At 34.7% G+C, this 23490-nt stretch overlaps 1 protein-coding gene across 1 annotated transcript in view; it reads right to left on the bottom strand.

Annotated features, from left to right (window-relative positions):
- ANKS1B (ankyrin repeat and sterile alpha motif domain containing 1B) overlaps positions 1-23490 on the bottom strand; it is a 431424-nt gene that overhangs the window by 369190 nt on the left and 38744 nt on the right. Inside the window, 3 exon segments of the mRNA XM_058420203.1 lie at positions 1745-2041; positions 10837-10993; positions 16056-16136. Coding sequence (XP_058276186.1) covers positions 1745-2041; positions 10837-10993; positions 16056-16136 — 535 coding nt within the window.

The following is a 23490-nucleotide window of genomic DNA, read 5'->3' as shown; positions in this document are numbered from 1 at the left end:
TTGCTTTGTTGTTTTGGTTTTTTTTTAATCTATCTTTTCTTCCCCACTTCATATTCTTTTTCTCAAAAGTGTAAAAACATGCTCTTGATTGAAGAATCCAGCTATAAAAGTGTGTGGAATCCAGGTCAAATCTTTTTATATAAAAGGGAATTTTGTGTATAAAGGAGTATGATTAAATGCACCTAAAGCTTAAAATGGATATAATTTTTAATAAAAGTTTAGACAAAGTTTGCAAGACTCACAGATTCACAGAATCTTCTGAGTTGGAAGTGACTCAGAAGGATCATCAAGTCCAATCAAGTGAATGGCCGTACAGGGATTGAACCCACAATTTAGGTGTTTTGATCAGCAGGGTCTAACCAAATGCTAAGTGGTAGAGAGTGTCTGAATGTGACTCTAAAGTAGACATAATTATGTTTGGTTGCTTGCTTGCTTTATCTGAAAATAGATATAAACTTGAAAAAACCTTAATTCAAAGCATATTTTATACAGCGAGAGAGAGAGACAGCAAGGAAGTTACTTCATATATGAAAATTAAATCCATTCTACAACGAACACAGTGCCATCAATCAAATCAAGAGAAATCATAAGATTGAGGAAACATTTCAGAATACATAACAGAATCCAGTCCTCTGTAGTTAAAAGGCCTGGACACCTTCCAGTACAAAGAATTGAACATAAAATTCACTGCTGCTGTACCTTGTGTCTCTTCCCATCTATGTCTATTTTATTTAAAGTTACCCCTCTAACATCATTATAATTTACTGTGCATAAAACTAGACACACCAAACAGCTGACAGGTTAGAGTAAGTAGCTGCGAGAGTCTATTGCTCCAGATTTTTCTCTTATATTTATACAAGTGTTTAGAAATGCAGAAAATCAAAATTGTTATTACTTAATAACTTGAGTTTAGAGTGGAATAATTAGAGGAAAATGAGCTCTCAATGAAACACTGTTTTAGATTGCTGTGACCATGAAGGGCTATAGCTTTAGAATATCAGCTTACAACCTTTACATCCAATGCTGTAGAAAATATATTTATATACTCCTACATGAATAATTGCTGATTTGTGTATCTACATGTCTCAAGACAACATTAAAACATGCACTCAGCTTTGAAGATATGTATCTTTCATTGTTTGAGTAGTAATAAATAAAGCTGTATTATATATCACCTTGCAACTTTTCTAACAAAGTAAATGCAAGTATTTTAAAGAAAAAAATGTAATAAGTAATTTCATTTAAATTAAAGTCTAATGATTAAGGAAAGGAGGGAAGGAGGGAGGGAAGGAGGGAGGGAGGGAGGGAGGGAGGGAGGAAGGAAGGAAGGAAGGAAGGAAGGAAGGAAGGAAGGAAGGAAGTTAGGAAGTTAGGAAGGAAGTTAGGAAGTTAGGAAGTTAGGAAGTTAGGAAGGAAGGAAGGAAGGAAGGAAGGAAGGAAGGACGGAAGGAAGGACGGAAGGAAGGTCGGAAGGACGGAAGGAAGGAAGGAAGGAAGGAAGGAAGGAAGGAAGGAAGGAAGGAAGGAAGGAAGGAAGGAAGGAAGGAAGGAAGGAAGGAAGGAAGGAAGGAAGGAAGGAAGGAAGGAAGGAAGGAAGGAAGGAAGGAAGGAAGGAAGGAAGGAAGGAAGGAAGGAAGGAAGGAAGGAAGGAAGGAAGGAAGGAAGGAAGGAAGGAAGGAAGGAAGGAAGGAAGGAAGGAAGGAAGGAAGGAAGGAAGGAAGGAAGGAAGGAATTACACACTAACTTGGCAGCTGACATCCATTCCAGCCTCCAGAAGCACCTGTACAACAGCTTTGTGGCCATTACGAGCAGCTAGATGCAAAGGAGTGTGTTTTCTTGTATTACAGTTCATCAGATTTGGATACGCTTTGATGATCATTTTTACCACACGCAGACGTCCATAAAGTGCTGCCAGATCCAGAGGTGTTTCCAGTTTGTTGTTTCTTATTGTGGGGTCTGTCAGCTCTTCTAGCAGAACAGCAACAACTTCTGAATGACCATACTGAGCTGCACAATGCAGTGCTGTTTCATTTTCATTGTTCTGTTAAAAAAAAAAAAAAAAAAAAAAAAAAAAACACACAACAAAAAACCCACAAAAGTTTCAGAAATTAATGTTTAATCCACAATAGAAATGCTCAGCTTTTATGAATTTCCTCGGTGAGATCACTACAGAGGCAGGGTTTGTAATGTAATGAATGGTAATGTGTGTTAAACACTTCAAAATTACTCCATTGAAACTTTAATAATAACACATTAATAATTCAGCTTGTGGCTCTCAAGCAGATGATCTCCCTACATGTCTACATTGCTCCCAATCCATTTTAACAACATGCCCCTCAAAACTTTGTAGCTCATGATATACCAAAATCTTCTTTGATTGAGCTGTTCCTGAAATGATGATGAGTCCTTCTCTTAAAAAAAACTCTGACAGTGAAGACTCTCTTCTTGATTTTTCTGGTTTTGTACCATAGGAGTTTGTTATTAGAGAAATGGAATTATGGAGAAAAACTGTGCAATGCAAATGTATCAGGTACAAGGTTTATTTCATGTATCATTATAAAAAATTACTACCCAGACAACATTTTAAACTTGGAAGAAGACAAAATGCCACCTATAGAAAGATTTTGCAAATTACTTAAGCAGTTAGTCTTCTCAGGACTCCAGAGAGAGGTATGAATGTGTTTTAAGGCATATGAGTATGTATATGATGTTGATTTAACAGGTTTGTGCTTTATAAAGCAATGCCCTCCAAGTGTTTCCCAAAACATTACTCAATAAACTTAATAATAAATATTGAGAATAAGCATTGTATTTTTTAATTGTTTTCTTCCAGTTCTGTCTGTATACTTGAAATGCCAAAGAGACAAATAACTTTAGACAAAGAGGAAAGAAATAGTTTATTGAGCTCTCTGAATTTTATGTCATCTATATTATTAATATATCATATGTAGACTTCACAAAGCTTTAAAATACACTAGACTCTATAAATTGTATAAATATGTACATTGAATGCCTCTTATTTTATAAATAATTTATGAAATGTTGTGACAGTTTATGAATGCTGTAGAAGTACAAAACCAAGAAGCTAATGTGCTATATAAAAAAATTAAAATTAATGTAAATTCAGGAAAGATGCTAAAGAAGGTTAGCGATGACATTTTAAAGAAGGAAAAAGGGATAAATCTGAATCCATAGTTCTATTTCTCAAGGAGCCAGCTGAAGGAAGTTCAGGGGATAGAGAACAGAAAATAGAAAAAAAACAATCGTCTTTTGAAAGACAGAGTCAGAGATTTAGAGAAATGAGGGTTTGGACCTGTACTCAAAAGCTAGCTAGGATAAGAATATCCATGTTGCACAATAAAAACAAGAGAAGAGGAAAAGGGAAGATCTGTTTTTTGGTACTGATGTTTCTAATTCTATAACCAAGAACTCAACTCTTGGGTTTGTGATTTTAACAACATTGCTGTAATTGTCATCCCTTCTTGCAATCTAAGATGACTCAGATGAACTTGGGAAACAGAAGAGACAGATCAATACATTCAGGTAAATCAATGTTGCAGTCAAACTCAGGGGGTGTCTGCAACACCACACAAGATTGGAGAGACTGGAATGTGTTTCCTGATAGCAACAGAGGCTGCGGAAGATCCTGGTGGAAAGTGGGAAGCTTCCACTGGCACACATGGCTTGATGACTAGTAAGTATTTAAATCATTGTGCATTATTCAGATCACAATGTGGATTTTCTTTACTGCACAGATAAGGAATTCCGATCAAAATGTATAGACTGTCACAACACTACATTGCTTCAATGTTCTACCAACTACCTGAAACAAGCTTTTTGAGGTCTAGTGACTTCTAATATATCTTTTATATAGGACTTGGCAAAACAATTTTCATATGTACAATTGAATGCCCACAAATCACAAGCACAGTTTACTAAAATTTATTTTAAGGTATTCAATATTTCACGGACAGCTAGATGAACAGGCAATTGCAGCCTAATTTTGTGTACAATTAAGTATAAAAATCTAATAATTGCACACAAAATGGACAATTGTGGTAATTTTTGCCTACAGTTACTGTATTTATATATCTAATGGAAATAGTTATACATATAGTATATGTATAACTATATTGACATTCTGTGAGGTAAATAACAATTAAACATATGTTTACAATTGTAACTATATGTCCAATATCTGCTTATGTCTGAGGGTTTTTTCAAGAACTTATGGAAGTACTAATTGAATTATTTTGAACCTTGTGCAAATGATCTAATATTGTAGCTTAAAAGTATTCTGATTAAATTTTCAAAGAAACATAATTAAATTTGCTATGGCCCTTTTCTCAAAATGTAGACAGATGATAGACAAATGATTGATACAGACACAGTTGCTGCTGCTGAGCAGCAAACTGGAATTTGCTCCCTCTGGATAAAGAATATCCATCTGAATTTTTACACAAGGGCTTATTGAAAGGAAAAGTACATTTTAAAACAGCCTGGTGCACAAAAGCGAAGTAAAAAATGTTATTATTTTCAGATGTATATTGTTGAACATTTTTCTATGGTTTTTATTTGCCAAATAAAAGCTACATTTCAGTTCATGACCAATCAAACTGAAAAAAAATTATAAAAAGCTACCTATCACTGAAATAAAGCAGAAGAATCCAACCTGGGCAAACATAATTAAATTACCTACACATATGCACTCAGAACAGGCATTGCACATATTGTTTTATCAGAGCTGAGAGGTACTACCTAATTAAAACTTGATAATAACACATTCTTCCTTCTCCTAAATGTAAATTAATTCAGTTCAGATAGAGAAGACAAAATTATATTTAACATTCAAAGAGTAAATTAAAACTTGTTTAACTGCCCTCTAAATTAATCTACTTTGACAATTTAGTACTACTTATTGCTACTTTTTACTACTTATTACTACTCTAGTACTATTTTTTTAGTATTACTTATATAAAATAAATCAGGGAGGAGAGGAGAGGAGAGGAGAGGAGAGGAGAGGAGAGAGAGGAGAGGATGAGGAGAGGAGAGGAGAGGATGAGGAGAGGAGAGGAGAGGAGAGGAGAGGAGAGGAGAGGGAGAGGAGAGGAGAGGAGAGGAGAGGAGAGGAGAGGAGAGGAGAGGAGAGGAGAGGAGAGGAGAGGAGAGGAGAGGAGAGGAGAGGAAACTATTGATTTTAAGGTAGTTTGTCCTTGTATCTCTAAAGCCATATACTGTTTTGAAGCAATACTTTAAGATGTGACAAAAATTCTTCAAGAAATAGGTAATAATTTATAGCAGTTGCCTGTATTTTCAGTTCCAAGCATAAACAATTGTTTCTGGAGTACAGCAAGTTTATGTGTTAGCAGTCATTGCAATGAGCGGGTAATCTGCTGTAAAATATCTGCATGCAAATTACCATTCTGTAATTAGAGCTTCAAATTTGATGTCCAAGGGCTAAATAATACATCTAGTGCTGAAGAAAAAGACTAGAATCCTTCACGATATCTTAGCAACTACAAGACAGATTGTAGGACTGAATGGCTCTAGAAAAAGAAAGATCAAGAAATAAGAACCAAGTAAAGACATACAAGATGTAAGGTAAAAAGAGTAGACCAATATTATGCAAAGACAGTATTAAACAAAAGTCTCTAATAATCATAATTAATAATATTTTTGCCAAGTAGTTATTCTTATGGTCCAAAGGACCTCATTCAGAAATAAGGAAAGCATTCTATGATTCAGCTTTTAATATTTTAAAAAAAAATTCTTCATTATTTGTTACACGTCTTTTATGGGCATGATCCTTTTGTAGCCTTTCTCTGAACTCTTCTCTTTCACATACAGCCAGAACTCAGGCTAGTGTGGCTGCAAACTGAACTGTGCCTTCACAGCCCCGCGTCTCATCAGTATTTGCAGGCTTAGCTACATCATTTAGCTGCTAGGGATGTGTGCCACTGCAAAATGTACAACATATATTGAGGTCTATTCATCAGAGGGCAGATGAGCAAATACATTATAGAGACAGCTATTGTACCTTGGCAGTCTGATAGTGTAGTAAAGGAAGTATCAAGAGAATGAATGGCTATCATGAATATTATATACACCCTTGTGAAGTCACTATTAAACTGTGGGTAAATTCAGGACATTTATTATTGCATAGATGTGTAGTCTTTTTTTTTTTTTTTTTTTTTTCCTAAGTGAGTTTTAAATCTCCTAAAGTCCATGCAAGTACTGTACAAGCAATAATGACTCCAGTAGTGATTTACCAGACCTTTCCAAAGGATGCTGAACTCCTTTTTTTATCAGTGTTTTGATGCTGAATTGAAAAACAAGACTTCCTAAATCACTGAGCCTTTTCTCTGTCACATAATCCCAATGTACAGAAAGTGAACAAGACATTTGTTATGAAAAGCTTTTTGCAATTTTCTCAGTTATGAAATGAGAATTAAAGTTTAAATTAAAGAAGGAGGGAACAATGTGAGATTTTGGGAACATCTATCTATATGCAGAATATACTCAAAAGTAGTCAGCTAGAAGAAAAACAATACAAAATAAGGCTTTAATAACTAAATAATTAAATAGAGAAAAAAGGAGTGAAGGAACATATGCAAGGCACAGAAAGGAATGACCTCAGGATGGTCTTACTTTATGTATTAAATCAGGAAGACAGTTTCCTGAAAAGTTCCACCAAGAAGTTAATAATTCTGAAACGATAAAGTTTGTCTGCAAATCACTCAGTGTGAATCAAAATCAAATCTACTGAGTTCCTATTGAAATTCACTTTTACTTATGTAAACATTATAAAAAATAAATATAATATGGTTGACTACTTTGAAAAAATCTTTTTGCAATTTCTTGTTCCAACTGGCTTAAATCAGAGAGATTGTGTGTGCACTTTTTTTTCTTCTAAAGAAAGTATAGTAAGAGTTGCAAGGAAAACTCTGAAATTCGTCCACTAGTCTCACTAGTGGACAAATTACCCACTAATTGAGGGGTAAAATCAAATGCAGAATTTGAAAAATATTGTGTTTGCAGGCTATTTTTGAACTGAAATGAACTTCTGGAAGTCCCTGAGGTGTCACTGAAAGAAGCATATAATGTCTGTATTTCATTTGAATGATTTGGAGAAGTTAGCAAATACGTTAAAATTTAGGTATTTACATCATATGAATGCATCCTGAACACTTACTCCCCATATTTCAGAAGAATTGTTGAATAGTTTTAAAGAAATGTGGGTGGGTTTTGTGGCAATTACAAATTGATGCACAGGCAAATTCTACAGCACAATGAATCCATAAATATTTCAGAAATGTTCACATTTTTTCCTGCAAATTTTTCTCATTCTGTATATATATAACTGGAATATATTTTATTCATATTTAATAACACATCTTTACATTTGTTCCTGATGTTATTCAGAAATTTTTCCTGCACAAAACCCAAACACTGCATAATGACCTGTATGTGACTGTTATTTATTAACCCTTTTTTCCATAGATTAGGATTTATTACTGATTTTGCAATTTTCTGATGAAAGTTGCCACAATAAATGTTTTAGCTTCCAGATGTCCTTACCTAAATAAATACAGAAGTAGTTTGACTGTTAACAATGCACACCTTTCTATTTTATTTGGTATTATTAATTACCAAATCTTGATCTCATACTGTGCTAATTCAGTTTATAATTTATGTAATTTTAAATCTTCATCCATGAAGTGAAACACTCACAGTTCTGCAATGTCAGCATATTTTGTGATTTAAAACATACACCATACCTGTCAACTAAGACCCCTACATTAAACAGTGATAGAATTCTTCTCACATAATTGTTATGCTGTAACTGTTCTCTGTGTGCAAGTTGCCAGTCTACATTCCACCACCCCCATAATATAATTGTCATTTAACTGTTTGTCTCTATACTGTTTGTTCCAATCTTATGTAATAGGAACAGCAGGGGGCATTCAGAGCTTTAGATGCTGGCTATGGTTGGATATGATGCTATGATGCTACTTCACTGCATTTTGAAAGTGTAGAATGCAGTTCAATCAATTTACAATATACCATATAAAATCCATTATTTCATGTAATATACATTTATGCATCATGAACTTGTCATTTATTTCTGTGTTCAGTCGTTCATTGCTTTCACAACAGTTTTTAGAAGCATTACTTTCACACAGAATTTCAATGAGATAGATGAAAACAAAATTTCTTATGAATTAGTTGCAATCATTTTTAAATTATGAACAAAATTATTTTCTTAAAATGCAAAAAATTACATCTCAATGAGATCCTTAAAAAAAAAAAACAAACAAAACAAAACAAAAAAACCCAAAACAAACAAAAAACCAACAACAACAACAACAAAAAAACAACAAAAAAACCCCAACAGAACAAAAACAGAGGAAAAAAGTCTGTCTCAAGTGCACTATTTGATGTGGTGAAAAAGTGTAATGAAAAATGGCTGTCCTCATCTCCAACTCTCAGAAGAAAAAGGAAAGTAGAAAAGTAGTCCCGGATTTCTTACAAGCCATAGCTTCAGCTCCTGAGAGAAGTTACAAGAGGTTTGAGGAGTCATTGCCTTAGAGAGCCTATCTGCAAATAAGGAAAAGCCTCAGAATCCTACAGGCTCATATGAATGTACAACAGGTGTTAGGGTGAGGATGCCTCTCAGGTGTTATTTGAGGATATGTGGGTGGAGGTGGCTCTATAACAGCATGAAATTTCACTCTTTCTGGGATACAGAGAATAATCTCCTGCATAGAGTGCTAATTAGCCGGGGAAAGTAGGTGCCAGCAAAGTAGCCCACATACTAAACCTGGCCATTGTCTAGAGTGGAACACCAAGGAATATACAAGGTCAGAAAAACTCTGGGTTTAACTTCGAAGTTTAATATGATCAAGATTCCCCTAAAAGACTTAAGATGCAACATTTCTTGTGAGGATTGCTCACACATTTTCTATTATAAGGTTTTTGGGTTAAATGCATAAATGGGAGGACATCTGAGATGACACCTTTTTGAAGTCATTGAGACATAGAACAATCAGCTGTATCCCTGCTTATTTGTGCCAGTGATCAAACCAGATACAGAACACCTAATCAAGTCTGACAATATTCTGGAAGTCTGGACATATATGTGGGACTGGGGAGAAGCAGGTTTGAATTTACATTTCTCTTTCTGATATTACTGATAGATCGTTTTCACTCTCATCCTCTCTGAAGTTCCTACATAGCTTCCAGTATTCTGTCCGTAGAATATACGTAATGTCTTCAAGCAAATGCGTGACACACAATCCAATAGCTGTTTTTTGTTTTGTTGCATAAATAAAACTGGAAAAACCTCTCCTTGACAAAAGGTAGTCCTACAGTTCAACTGGTTTCATCCTACATAAAACAGCTGATGAGAATGAGAAAGTTGGAGAATTATGTTTGTCTGAAACTGAAATCACAGAATGACAAATTTTGATTTTTTTTTTTCTTGAATGTATCAGAATATTACAGGATTTCCCAGAAGATAGTTACGTGGACATATTTTATTACTTTATTTTCATATATTTCCTGCACTAATACTTGATATTCATATCCTAGTTATTGTATGGATTCCATTGGCTAGGTGTATAAACCTCAGGTATCAAACTGATTACTCAAAGCATGGCATCTCACACTGATTAAGTGTTTGTAATCTAGATCTCTAGAAGATACATTTTGTATCTTCTCACAGTTTGCCTTCTGGCCACACTACTGTAGGCACTAAGAGAAAAATTAGTATGTTAGATTGCACCTTGCCATTTGAGGTGCTGTGGGGTGCCAGGTGGTACTGTACCTGGACTTCACCACCTACTCCACAAGGACCTGGAAATTCTGAGCACCCTCTGTCACACTCTCAGGCCCATATAGATGTCTCATCTATTGCAGGGCCTCAGTGTTTCTGTGTTTCTGTGTTTGGACACTTGAATCCTCCTTTTAGTCATGTGAATAGCCCTGGCTGGCTCCTGTGATTACATGGACCAGACCTCTGTGGAACCAAAAGGTGCACATAGAGACAATGTAAACCTTATAGCTTAGATCTGAATTAGGAGCTGACTCCCACCTTCACATTCCAAGTCTCTGACTACCCTGGCAAGTGCAATTGTTTAATGGTTACTACCTATATTTCACAGCCTACTTCCAGTCCTTAAAAAGCTCAGCCTAGATGGTGTCAAATTTTAATCAGTTTATTTCTATTTCTAAATACTAATCCTATGAATGGACCATGTAAGAATATACAGCATAAAAACAGAAGGTGTACCATATGTTTGACAGCAGAATGCAACATGGTTTTACTGCCCTTACACACTGTAACACTTTCATAACTTTTCTTGGTCTTTTTATGTGTCCTTTCTGCTGCATGTGCAGCCATGCAGTCCATCTGGTTAGTCATTTACCTCTGCATATCTGATAATTTACAGTACTCTTAAAATATACCAAGGACATTAATTTTATCTCAAAGATTTTCAGGAACTTAATATCTAATATAGTAAAAAATACACAAAGTTTACAACCATACAGAAAATATGCATAGAGTATGTCTTCATGTGATTTTTCCAAAATAAACAGAAGTGTTTTCCATACTTTTTAAATCTAATATTCTTTAGATCAGTGCCTATCCAGAAGAAAGGCATCTTGTAAGCTTATAATGGAAGATTTTATCAATCTTGGAGAAGAAATTACTGAAACAATGGAAAATAGACTTTTTTTTTTTTTTTTTTTTTTTTTACTATAAATTGGTCAGACCTAAAGAATATGTGCTGGTTTTTTTCCGATGATGCAAACAAATATTTTTTATCACTTCACCTGTTCGTTCACTCTGGAGTGTGATGGTCCATGATGGATGAGAATCTTCACAATATCTACATCTCCTCTCCAGGCAGCCAAGTGAATAGGAAAGTAACCTTTATTATCTGCTACATTAGTGGATGCTTCATACTGAAGTAACTTGAGAACTATATCCCTGGAAAACAGGAGGTAAATCTAAAAATCAACAGGGAGCTAATTTTACCAAGTTTTTACATGAACATACATATTACCAATATCTTTATCTTGGAAAATAGGAAAAACCCCCAAACCTGTATTTCAAGTGAAACAGCTACAAAAAGTGAAGACCCGTTCCTGAAAATGAAATAGATAGTAAAACATAGACAAAATGCTATTAATTGTAATGATTCTTACTTCTTATGAATACCATCAACAATATTATCATCAGCTCTCTGAGTCTGTTTCATTCAATAGGATCACCTGGCCACAGAATCGTTCTTAGAATTTGCCTGTCCAGAACATGTGCGTGTCTCTCAAGGCACTAAAGGCAGAGAAGTACTCTTTTCCCCATCACTGTGGAATTGTGGAGGCAGGATGACAATGAGACATAAACTTTAGAGAATTAAGGATTTTTAGAGGGGTTAAGATTTTAGTTAGAGATAAGCTTTGCTGAAATTAATTAAAGTAGATAGGTAGGCTTTGCTGAAATTAAAAGTTAGTAATTAACTAAGAGAAATTGGGTTTTGGATGACTCTTCCATATTAGAATAACTGATTACTTGTCAACTTTGTTTGGTTAGCTGTGTTTATAATGAAGAATATCGAAACCGATGAATAGCTTTTAGGAACATAAGACAATTGTAGGCCTCCTCTACCCAGAAACTCATTGAACGGTCACAAAGACATGAAATGGGAGTCCTACCAAGGGTTCATTTATCACATTTGCATTGAAAAGGTAGAAAGGTCAGAGTGAGGAAGACTTCTTTACTTCCTCATTTTGGGGACCCCTCCCCATGAAAAGGACCACCGACCCATTTCAAAGAACAAACTACGCATGCTTAATGGCTTTTTAGCTAATTTCCATATGAAGTGGGGAATGGATGTACCAGGGTTATAAATATGCATTTGTGTTTTGGGTATTCAATACTTTTGTAAATAAAAGGACTCTGTAATCACCTGTAAATTGTGCTGTGAATTCGGGAGCTATCCTGCACACTGTCCGGCGCTGTAATGAACATACACTTTCTAACTTTAAACTGTTAGAGAATTTTTGTCCGTCACAGTTGGGTATCAATACTAGATCAATACCCATATTTCTTTAATAAGTCAACAAGAGGATAGTTTTTTGGACATACTTCTTACTGTAAGGCTGAAGTAATAGTTTTTCCTCTTTTTAAGGCATTATCTCAAAGATAGTTAGAAAATAATTTAATGATGATCTAGCTGGATATATGAAAAAACTTCTATTTATAACTTCTATGAAATACCTGCTTCTACTTTCATTTCCCACATTCAGCCACCTTGTAGCAGTGAGGGGAAAAGTGACTTAGTACCGTTTAATTCTCTTTATATTCCTTTCGGTACTTTTGGTGTGGCTTATCATACATTAAGTGAAAGATTAGCATAACTTGGTATATTGCATCCCTGATTTTTAAGCAGACTTAACTTCAAAAGCTTAACATGAAAATCGTCTGTGTGGTATGATAACATTACCAAGTACGTCAGAAGGTAAATAAATTCTGTCTTATTACTGCCTTTGTAGTCTCATAGCTTGACACTGTCAAGCCTCATTAGTTATTAAGCTAAGAGAATCTGTGATCCTGTGTGGGCAGTTCTATGCACACTTTTTACAAATATGGTATCCTGGGGTGACTTTGTGATGCTTGTATCTCCAATTGTCTGTTCTGTGAATGCTGTATATTAAGTTCTACACCTTTAAGACTGGTTCTGAGGATGATGGGGGTGTTGGGAAGAGAAAGTGCACAGTTTGTTTTCAGAAACTGCACTCCTTCCTGCACATTCCACTCCTGAACTGTGTTGTCTGCAGCATGGACAGACAGCGGGACAGAGCTCTCCTTTCCTTTTAGTTGGTTTTAGCAAGTTGAGGCAGAGAAGCGACCTGGACTGCTTTTTTTTTTTTCCTTTTTCTGAGGGCTTTTTCAACCTGTCCTGGACTGAAAAACCCAGAAGAGCACTGGGAGCTAACACCTGCAGCCCACCAGGGCCTGGATCTTGGCATTTTTCCAGTGCCAGTGCCAGAGGGACTGATAAGAGGCTGAATGAGCCAAGCTACACCCACAAGGGCTTTCTGAGTCTGCCATCTCACCTCAGAATGAGAGGTTTTATTGTTTCATATTTTTCATTTTTTATACTTGTGGGCACTTTGTTCATTAAATAAATAGTTTTTCCCCCTTTTCTCTAAGGAAATTTTTTTCCTGGACCCATTGGGGAAAGGTCCATTTGGGTTTGCTTCCAGAGGGATGCTATTCAGAGGTTTTCTCCTGAATTTGCCCTAAACCAGGACATACAGAAACACTGACTTACTGATTTGGCTCAGAAAGTCAATGAGGAAAGGAAGCTCAATGTAGCCTATGTTATGACAAAAAATGACTAAAAATTGACTGCAAATTAAGACAGAAAATAAATCTAAGGCAATTATTCTTCCAACCTTGACAGAACCTTATTTAATTGCATAATGAAAGAAAAATGTGGCGAGTTATGAGGGAATATATCCAGGTCAAAAGAAACCCCCAGCTGACTTCAAAAGATATTGGAGTCACCTCATCTAAGTTTTGAGGAAATTTTAAGCAGGATTTTGGTTACCCTGACAAGGTCAAATACCATGAGAACAGCCAAGAAAGAGCAGCTCCACTACAGAAAGACTTCTGCTACACAAAAATTTCAAGAAAAGTGACTCCTGAGGGGAACTTTTTTAGTACATGTAATGTTTGAGAGACATCCCATTAACTAACAGTTTTGCAGTAAATGGTCTAATGAGAGCTAGACATACATAGCAGTTCCTTTGAAAGAAACACAAAACAAAGGAAGCATAAATTGAACTAAGGGAAAGAAAATCTGTAGAAAAGCCCTGCACAGATGAAATCTAAAGATAAAAACATACTGGGATTTTTGGGAAGAGTCTATTGCGAGATTAAAGCTCCAAAATAGAACATGCATCTCCTTCTTCCTCTAAGAATGCCCTGACCAATCACACTTATCTAGGGTGAGTCTTTTTTAGTGCTTTTAGAACTTTTTCAGTTTGTACAAGTACATTTCAGAGAGGAGAAGTTTGAAAGTCCTTAGCCCAGTAACATTACTGGGCTTAGCAAAATTACTTAGGGAGACTGAGATTCCAGTGCCTGCCCCAGATATGATTTAATTACTTATATAAAGCAGAACAGTTTCCCAAGGAAAGAAAATGATCCCAGAATAACCAAAGAGGAGGGAAATCATCACATCCAGCGATCAAACAGGATTTGAACAATGGTGTCCAAGAAGTATCCCAGCCACGAATTCTTATGTTCTTACTTTTCTTGAAAAACTTTGAAATATCCCAGGTTCAACCTAGTGTAAAGTGGGAAAAATTCAAATCACAGAAGTTTTTAAAGGATAAGAACTTCTCCTAAGTGGGAAGATTCTTGTGTCAAACAGTTGTATGCCATTTTGATTCTGAATATCAAGTCTGAAAACTCAAATAGAGTGTAATTTATAATTTATTTGTTATTTGTGATGCCTAACAAAATTAGAACCACCAGGTGTCTGTCCAATTTTCTTGCTGGCCATGCAGCAGGATCAGTATAATGGCTTGGATAACAGGTCCTGAAACCCTCATGATTTACCACAAAATACCTCATGATGTATTTCAGTTTACTTTAATATAACAAGGTATAATTGTGCTGTCAGTTGCTGCTACTTATACTGCTGTGAGTGTAAGGGGTCATAGCAGCCAGCAGTGCACTTTTCAAAGGCTGCAGTTATATCCACTGCTGCACATAAGTCCACATTTTTAAGTCCCTGACCTCAGAAGAAGTTTCATCAGTACTGTGTCTGAAATCATCATTTGGATTTTGTATGTTTTGGGATTTTATAGTTTATATTCACTTGAAACCTCTGATAGTTTTAGTGTTTATACAGCAATATTTTTAACTTTCTTTGTAACTGTTATTTTATTATCTGTATTAGATATACTAAATCCAGTTTTCATGTATTTAAAACCAGCAATCTTTGCAAGCCAAAGCTGGGGGTTTGGTCAGGCAAAAATTAGCAACAGCACAAGAAACAATCCATAAATAATGAACCAAAATGCTGAGTTTAATAGACCATATTAAGAATGTTGACCTAATTTCATGGAAGTAAAAATATATTAATGGATGATTCTGAACCTTCCTACACAGCTGAAACTTTGGAAAATGCACAATATCTAGTTAAATTGTTTAAAATATATATAAATGAATATATAAAATACTTTATATATTTATTTAGACAGAATACCTCATATTCATCAAACGATTAGTTCATCCTAAAGAAAATAGGCAACTTTCTAGAATACAATTGAAGACACATCCTAAAGTTTTAATTTTTCCATATAAAGATGCAAAAAATTGTGCAATGCGTAAACTAAATACATAATAATTATATATTCATGTGTTATTTTATGAACAGTCCAAAATCACATTAAAATTCATGCAAATCACTCTTAATTTCAACTGGGTTTTGATCAACTCCTTATCTCCCACAGAGGAGTTAACCCAAGCTTTATGTCAAAACTTTCTTTACTGAAAATATCCTTTTTTCCCTTGCTTTCAAGTGTATAATTACTAAATATTTTTTGCATGTTACTTTTGTTTTGATAATGATTAATCTCTACTGGTCTTTCGCAGAATTGCTTCCTGAAACGTTCATATTCTATACATATGTACGTACACACAATATTTTCTGCTGCGATTTCCCAGCAATGAAAAAGCACTAGAGCCAAGACTAGCAGTAACAATGTTAAATTTCCCCAAAACCAAGGAAGAATTTGGAACAAGCAGTATAAAATCAATAGCTTTTAAACTATAAATGTTTCTCATTTGTCATTACCACTTATTGATACTGATGACAGTGTTAAAACATCCTATATTAATATATTCCATTGGAAAGAAGGCTCTTTTAATTAAGTCAAGGTTTGCCAATTTTTGGTACAAATCTCAGAACTATGCTATATTTTCTTGCACAATTAAATACCATTCTACATAAAAACTAAATGTGGGCACTTACTTGTGTCCATTTAAAGCTGCATGATGTAAAGCAGTATAACCTGAACTGTCAGTGCAGTTTATGTTTGGTCCTCGCCAGATGCTGCAAATAAAGCAAAATTGTGATGTTAATTTTTTGGCTTGCAAGTACAGAAGTGTCAGAAATTTCGTCTACAAATAATCTAAAGATCTCTCATTTAAGAGATTCATTACCTCGAAGGAAACTTAAAATAGCAAATTTCATCTTGATATCAATATAATTTATTTATAAAAATAATTTTACACATCCATCTGTATAAGAGTCATGAACTTTATGTAGGGCAGACTCAAAGACTAATGACAGAATAGTCATTTCAATTAGATCTGTTCTCACTCTATTACTCTGGTAATTACACAGAGGTTATAATCTGATTTTGTACTACTTTTCCACAAGTATGTATTCTTTGTCTTTAGGTCAGTTAGTCTAAAATAAAACAAACATCAGATTAGTAAGAACCAGTCATATTGTTTAATGGGGTAGGAAATTTATTCTTTTTACTTAACTTGGTATTTTAGCTCCCACTTTAGCTGATTATTTTTTTAAAATAAATTATACATTTAAAATAATTAAATTATGTTTTGTTATCTTTCTGTATTTTACAGTCAACTTCATTACATGTTCTGCTTAACCAGTTTCATGATGTATTATGGACTTGTCAAAAAACAGTAAAGGACGTATTTTGTTTCAAAGTGGAAAACCAACAATAAAACCAAGCCCTGGAAATTGGATTACAGAGGAGTATTGAGAACCAGCAGGCTTTTTTATCGAACTGACAACTTTAGAAGCTGATTGCATCTTTTACAGAAGCAATTTACCCTTCTGTAATGGTTTTCAATCATCAGTATTAAAACTTCCAGAACACAAAACTATGAGTCCTGAATTACAGTCTGTTTTCTTTAGTTTCTAATACAGTGCTAAACAGTCATTGGCAAGCCATATTTCCTTTCACTTCATGCATTAAAATCAAGTGCTGTAGTTTAAAGAAAATAATTAGAAGCTAATAAGTAAAAAGATTTTTTCATACTGACATTTTTATCTACGTCAGTATAATGACATATTATGCTTAACATATGATTTTTAAGAATTATTTACTATTGAATCAGTGTTTTGTTACCTATAAAATGGAATATATATATATGTACATATATATATGAACACTAGGGAATACTGATGTAGACTGGTCTCTTTTTCATTGTGTGTATTTGAATGATTTATTAGCTCATAAACTTAAGCAGTTGTTTTCCCACAAGTAATACTGTGTGCATACAGAATTGCTTGTGTGAAACATTGTGTTCTGCAGTGAGCATAATTCTGCATAATGCTGGGTACGTCACCTCTTCCTGCAATTTAATTCCTTGGAAGAACAGGATTGAATTATTTTCTTGGGTGCAAATAAGCAAAAGAAAAAGTAACTTTTTAAAAAATCTGCTCAGACATCTACAGATGTTCTTTTCCACAGAAGGCAATTTTTAGACAAGAAAGGTCACTCTAATATTTTCAATTAAAGGAAATTATTTTAACTGCATGGAATAGTAAAAATTGAACTGATAGCTCCTCTGTAATAGACAGATGTTATTTGTATGGCAAAGACAAGCTGTCTATCTATTAGAAGGAAATAAATCCTTATGTATTGATAAGGTACAACCTCTCATGCTTTTGCATAGTTTTTATCAATTATTTTCTTATTTATTGAATTATATTTTCATCCTTTGATATATACCAGCTTATAGGAGAATGAAGAAAACAAGAAGTGGTACAGAAAGTAAGATTTTAAATATTACCACCCCACCCCCCCCCCCAAAAAAAAAAAAAAAAAACCAAACCAAAACCAAACCAAACCAACCAACCAACCAAACCAACAAACAAACAAAACCCCAAACAAGCAAACAAACAAAAAAACCCCCACACATCGCACTACCAACCAGAACATAATTTACTTGGGTTTGGTAGCTTGCTTGCTTTGATTTAGAGTTGTTAGGATTTGTCTGTTGGTTGTTTTTTTTTCAAAATGCAGGGATCCAAGAGTTAATATACTGTTCATGATGTGCTAGGCATCATGAATAAAAATTTTAATAATCAAAGAAAAACTAAAAAACTCCCACCAAAACTCCCTAAAATAATCCTCATTTGTTCTCCCCTAATTTTCTTCTTTAATCCATTTACTAATTAAAAAATTGTTGTACTTCCTGACTCTTGTCTTAGGAAATATTTTTCAACTGAAACTATACTGATTTAAAACAAAGCAAAAAAGCCCCTCTGAAACTTTATTAAAGAGTATATAAATGCACCTATGTGAAACTCCTCAGGCCATGCAGATTGGGAGGCTTAGAGGCAAAGGACAAAAGTCAGTGAGTAAATGGTTATGACTCAGAGACACAAGACAGGATGGACAGACTAATCACTGTCAGCTCCCAAAGGGTACACAAAGAAATGCTCAAAATCACAGTGTGGTTATCGAACTACAGAACACAGCAAACACAAGCAGGACTCGGCTGCAGGCAGCTCTCTCCCCTTGGGCTGGTGCAGAAATCCTCTCTGAGGAGGTCTTGCATTGCAACAGTATTGCAACATTATTTCCTACAAAAGGAAAGCAGGTCCGGTATATACACCAGATATTTATGCTTTGATAACTGAAAATCAAATTCAAATTGGACAGTCTGAATACAAATTCTTATATCTTAAACTCCCAGCTTCAGCTAAAGCTCTTCTTTTGCAATTAGAATACAGCAGGACAAAAGTTCAGTCATGTATAACCTCCATACAAAGCATCTGACTTCAAACGAAAGTGGAGTAGAGATTGAGGAAAAATCCCTTCTTTTGTATCATAAACATACATGATATGTGAAGAATCATTAAATTTATTGATTTATCTGTGTATTAAAACATCTGTGAAAGCAACACTAAGGAGAATCTGCAGAAAACAAGTACCATTTAATCTCCACAAGAGTATTTGTTGATAGGAATTATCGGTTCTTCTGAATACCGTTAATATTGAATGTTCTCAAAAATATATTTCTTCTTGTACTTTGACGCAGTCAATAATCAAACTTCTTAATGTGGCATGCATTAGTAAGTTAGGAATCTCTTTTCCTATGTATATCAGTAAATTAAAGCTTTCCTATTACTTAATGAACTTGAATAAAGTAATTGAACCTACTTTTTTGTGCAAAAAATTAGTTTTCATTCAACAATGAATTAAAACATGATTATCATTAGTTTCTTCCATTACATCTTGCCAAAGTAAGGCACAAATAAACTATTTACATTATTGCTTAAAGCAGAAAGATCTTCTTACAGTCTGCTCTCACTGTGGACAAAGTGTATTGACCTTATGAAGGGATGTCAGATATTAATTGAAAATACCCTTTCTTGGTCAGAAAATTCCTATTGTTTTTCTCATTTTCAAATGTGCTTAAATAGTTGCATATAAAAAGTAATGTTCCAAAAGGAAAATGAAAATTTTAAAAAGATGTTTCATTGATGGATTTCTTATTTTGCTACACTTTTTGGAAAGAAATAATTGTGAAATGGCTGTTGTTACATACAAATTAACAGAAAAGCAAGGAAATAAAAACTTTTTCCAGCTAATCATCACACAAACACACTCTCCATCAACAGTACAAGAATATGCTTGCAAGGTACACATAATTTTTCCATCACGTTCCTCTCTGTACAAATATCTGCATTATAGAATTCCATTATCATTATACTGTTTCATGACTATAAAAAATGTTTTGGTCCTTATATGGTAGTTTTTCTAAGGTGAAAGAAAATAATTTTGGTGAACAATGATAATTTTTTTAAGCCTTAGAAAGCTGCCTGATGACATGACATTCCAAATTTCGTCCTCTTTCCACTGATGTCCGTGGCAAACACCAACCAGTTCTGATTTACACAGCCTCTTACTGTTTCTGTGTTCCACAGAATAAATAGGTATCACAGGAATTCATACATGTGCTCAGTCATGTTAAATCAGTCTATACAAAGTACATGGTCAGTTTTACAGAGAATTTTGAAAATGCAAACTTTTACATGATAATATGTATCATCAGTCAGACACATAATATTGTAACTTATTGTGAACAGCAGAAAGATAGCTCCCATTCTCTATTTTATGCACAAATATACCAACCTGACAACTCTTCCTCTAACCTATATATTAATAATGTTACTTATCAAATATAGAAGTGTATCATTTTAGTAAATTTGAAATTGTTTTCTTTCTAAGGATTCCTTTTTGGTAGAATCCAGTGTTATGAAAAATATACTATTCTATAAAAATATATATTTATTTTTCATGTATGGTTTTACCTATTATTAACACTCCTTTGCTGAATTTGAGGTACATCTTCAAATTACTTCAAAGAAAGTATATTTAAATATTTGCCTTTAGTAGCAGTGGAGAAAAACCCCTTTTGGAATATCACATTTTAAAGCCTAATAAATAACTGTACATAGGAAGTAAACATTGAAAAATTATTTTGGGATTAATTTCAAATAGGTGTAGTTGTAGCTATTAAATTGAAAAAAGTAGATGATATTTTGAGTAAGGCTATCTTTGGTCTTCTTTCCAGTATCAAAAAAAACCTGTTGCATGAAACAACTGAGAATTAAAAATTTCAAATTAAAATAATAATAATTTTATTAGTTTAATTAAAAATAAAGGGAATACAAATGGATTATCAATTCAATTAATATTGATTTTATGCTTAAAGCTTATTGTACATATAATTCCAGTTAGGAGCTTTTGTTGTATCAGTGTGAAATGTGACTCAACATTTCAACTTTGAATGTGCTTATCTCATTTTGATTCCTGCTGTTTAGTTGCCTCAATAGAAATGATACAACAAAATTCATGATCAGCTATTCATGGGGTTAAGGATGATACTCAAGTTTAGGTTCTAAAGCAGCTTATTCCACTTTCTTTCTTTAACCTTGATCTGTTTACAGTCTTGGCCTTAGTCTAAGTCTGCAAAACTGGAAAATTCCACCAAACTGTTGTCTTACACTGATTCTCTTCAATTTGTGATTTCTATTTGATATCTCAAGTGCTATACATATTATGAGTTTGGTTACTTAGTAGACAACATTTACTCATTATTATATTTAGAGCCAGCAAGAACAGTGAGTTAGAAAAAGATCTTCCAAATATGCAAACAGCAGGATCAACACTTACAGTGATAACACAAGCATGGAAGTAAAAAGTGTAATTTAAGAAGAACGGGATCATGTCCAATGACGTAAGACTCAAAACCCAGTATCTTACCAGTAATTATTGTTTTTCAAGTTTTGTGAAGTATCACTGCTAAAAGAACACTAATAGATTTAACAGACTACATCTGCCCACATGAAAATTTGGAGTAGGGTGGCCACATTTAAAAATACGCAAATAACCTAAATGTCTAATAGATAACCTCATATACTTTCTCACCATCATTCTTGCTGTTACTAACTGTATTTTCAGTTGGAGAATGATGAGACCCGTACTGTCGTTAGTCCAGCCTGCCATCCATTGCTTCTCCAGTAGAAAGAACTATGAAAAGGTTGATTATAAATGATTGAAGGTCAGTGTGTGGCTGAGGAGAGGCAGAAAGCCAAACACATAGAGATACCAAAGTCCTGGATATCCAGAATAGATTTAGTCATGATGAGTCTTACAGAGAGTCAATATGGCCTTATCCTTTGAATAACCGCAGGATAAAAGAATTGCAATTGAAAGAAAAAGGTTTTACAAAAGTGTATTTTGATAGAATTAGGACTTAAGAAACAACTTTAAAAGAATTCCTGAGGTGAGAAATTATAGAACCTGTACATGAGAACATTACAATTGTGAAGTATCCAAAGAACTGGATGGAATAGTACTGAGATAATTGGAAATTATACAAATTCTTATTCACTTGTTAGGTTATGTGGTAAACAGCTCCTGTTAATCCACAAAGGAGCACAAAGGGACAGCAGAAAGTGGGAGAATCAAGTAATACCCTTGCCCCGCTACTCTGGAGCTCATCACAGAAGAGCCACACATCTATGTAAGTCCAGCAGAGCGCAACAGCACCATGGCAGGCAAAGACACACCTTGTTAGGGGCCCTCTCAGAACTGTGCTGTGTGAGCCTTCACCCCACTGCCCAGGGGTGACACACATCAACATGAAACAATGCTGGAGAACACTTCAAGCTGAGAGACACCACTGTCTAGGGCTACAGGACATGTGACTCATCATCATTGACATTGAGTAAGATTTGTGATGGGATATTTAGAGGAGGAACCAAAGTCAGGGAAAGGGATGGATTTAGGTGATTTGGGGATGAAAAAGTTTGAGAAGATAGACTGATAAGGGGACCAAAAAGGTTTATCAAATGTGTGTAGTTGGTTCTGCAGCACAATAGGTTGGTCATAGCCTGCACTCAATCTTACTAAATTCTGATTCTATTTTCTTGGGCAAGGGCCTCTACCCTGTGTGCACGATGAGGGCCAGACTGCCTGCACTTGAGTGAGATGATGGGCTAGTGAGAGTTTATGTCAGTCTGGCCAGGAAATGGAGCAAATAAAGGTCTGCACACCAGACACTGGAGGGAGACCTTGGATCACAGGACCCACATGTCTCCATGGAGGCTGCAGCTGTAGTGTGTGTGTGTGAGACAGTGTGTGATGGCTAATGAAAACCAAGGATCAGTCAGAAAAGTAGGTGAAGTAGCCTGGGAGCCAATTTTGTGGCTTTATGTCTCTGAGATTGACAGTGCAAGGTGATGTCATGTGAGACCAGGGAGAAGGTTAAATTTTGCAGAACAAAAGATGATCAGGAGGCTTCTGCAGTTTTACTAAGTATTATGGGGGTTAGCCAACTTTGAACATCTATATTAAAAATACTAGAAAACCAGTGGTCTTGAATGGTTCACATAGACCACTGGGAGGCATGTCCTACAACTCTTCAGACTGGACAGTCTGTGCATGTGTAACTACATGCAAATTTAGGAATACCCAGTTTGGGAAAGAATCTACCTAGAAAAACATGTTGATGAGCACTCAGTCTCTCCAATTAAGTACTCTGTATGGTAAAATCTAAATAAACTAAATCTGAACAGAAGTCACATGAACTATTTTAACTGAGTTAGAACTCTATTTACTTGAAGCTGCAATCAATTTCCCTTGAGGGTATGTAGTTTTATCCAGATAGTCTTAATAGTTACATCACTTTAAATGTTGTAAAAAATCAGTTAATGTGCAAATACCAAAAGGAGAAGCACATTGGCTGCAGGATGATGTCACACAAAGGAACAGGAAATCAATTAGTTATGCTTTATTCAAAAAATCTGTCATATATAAGGTAACTTTGCATTTGACCTTTATTTAACTGGTCTGGATGCATCATTCCTTATGGACTACTCATCTAGAAGTACACTGGCTGTGTATACTGTG

Source organism: Hirundo rustica, chromosome 4 (assembly GCF_015227805.2).
Source record: "Hirundo rustica isolate bHirRus1 chromosome 4, bHirRus1.pri.v3, whole genome shotgun sequence".
Classification (NCBI taxonomy): Eukaryota; Metazoa; Chordata; class Aves; order Passeriformes; family Hirundinidae; genus Hirundo; species Hirundo rustica.
Note: the sequence above shows the minus strand (reverse complement) of the source record. Positions and strands in the feature narration are given on the sequence as shown.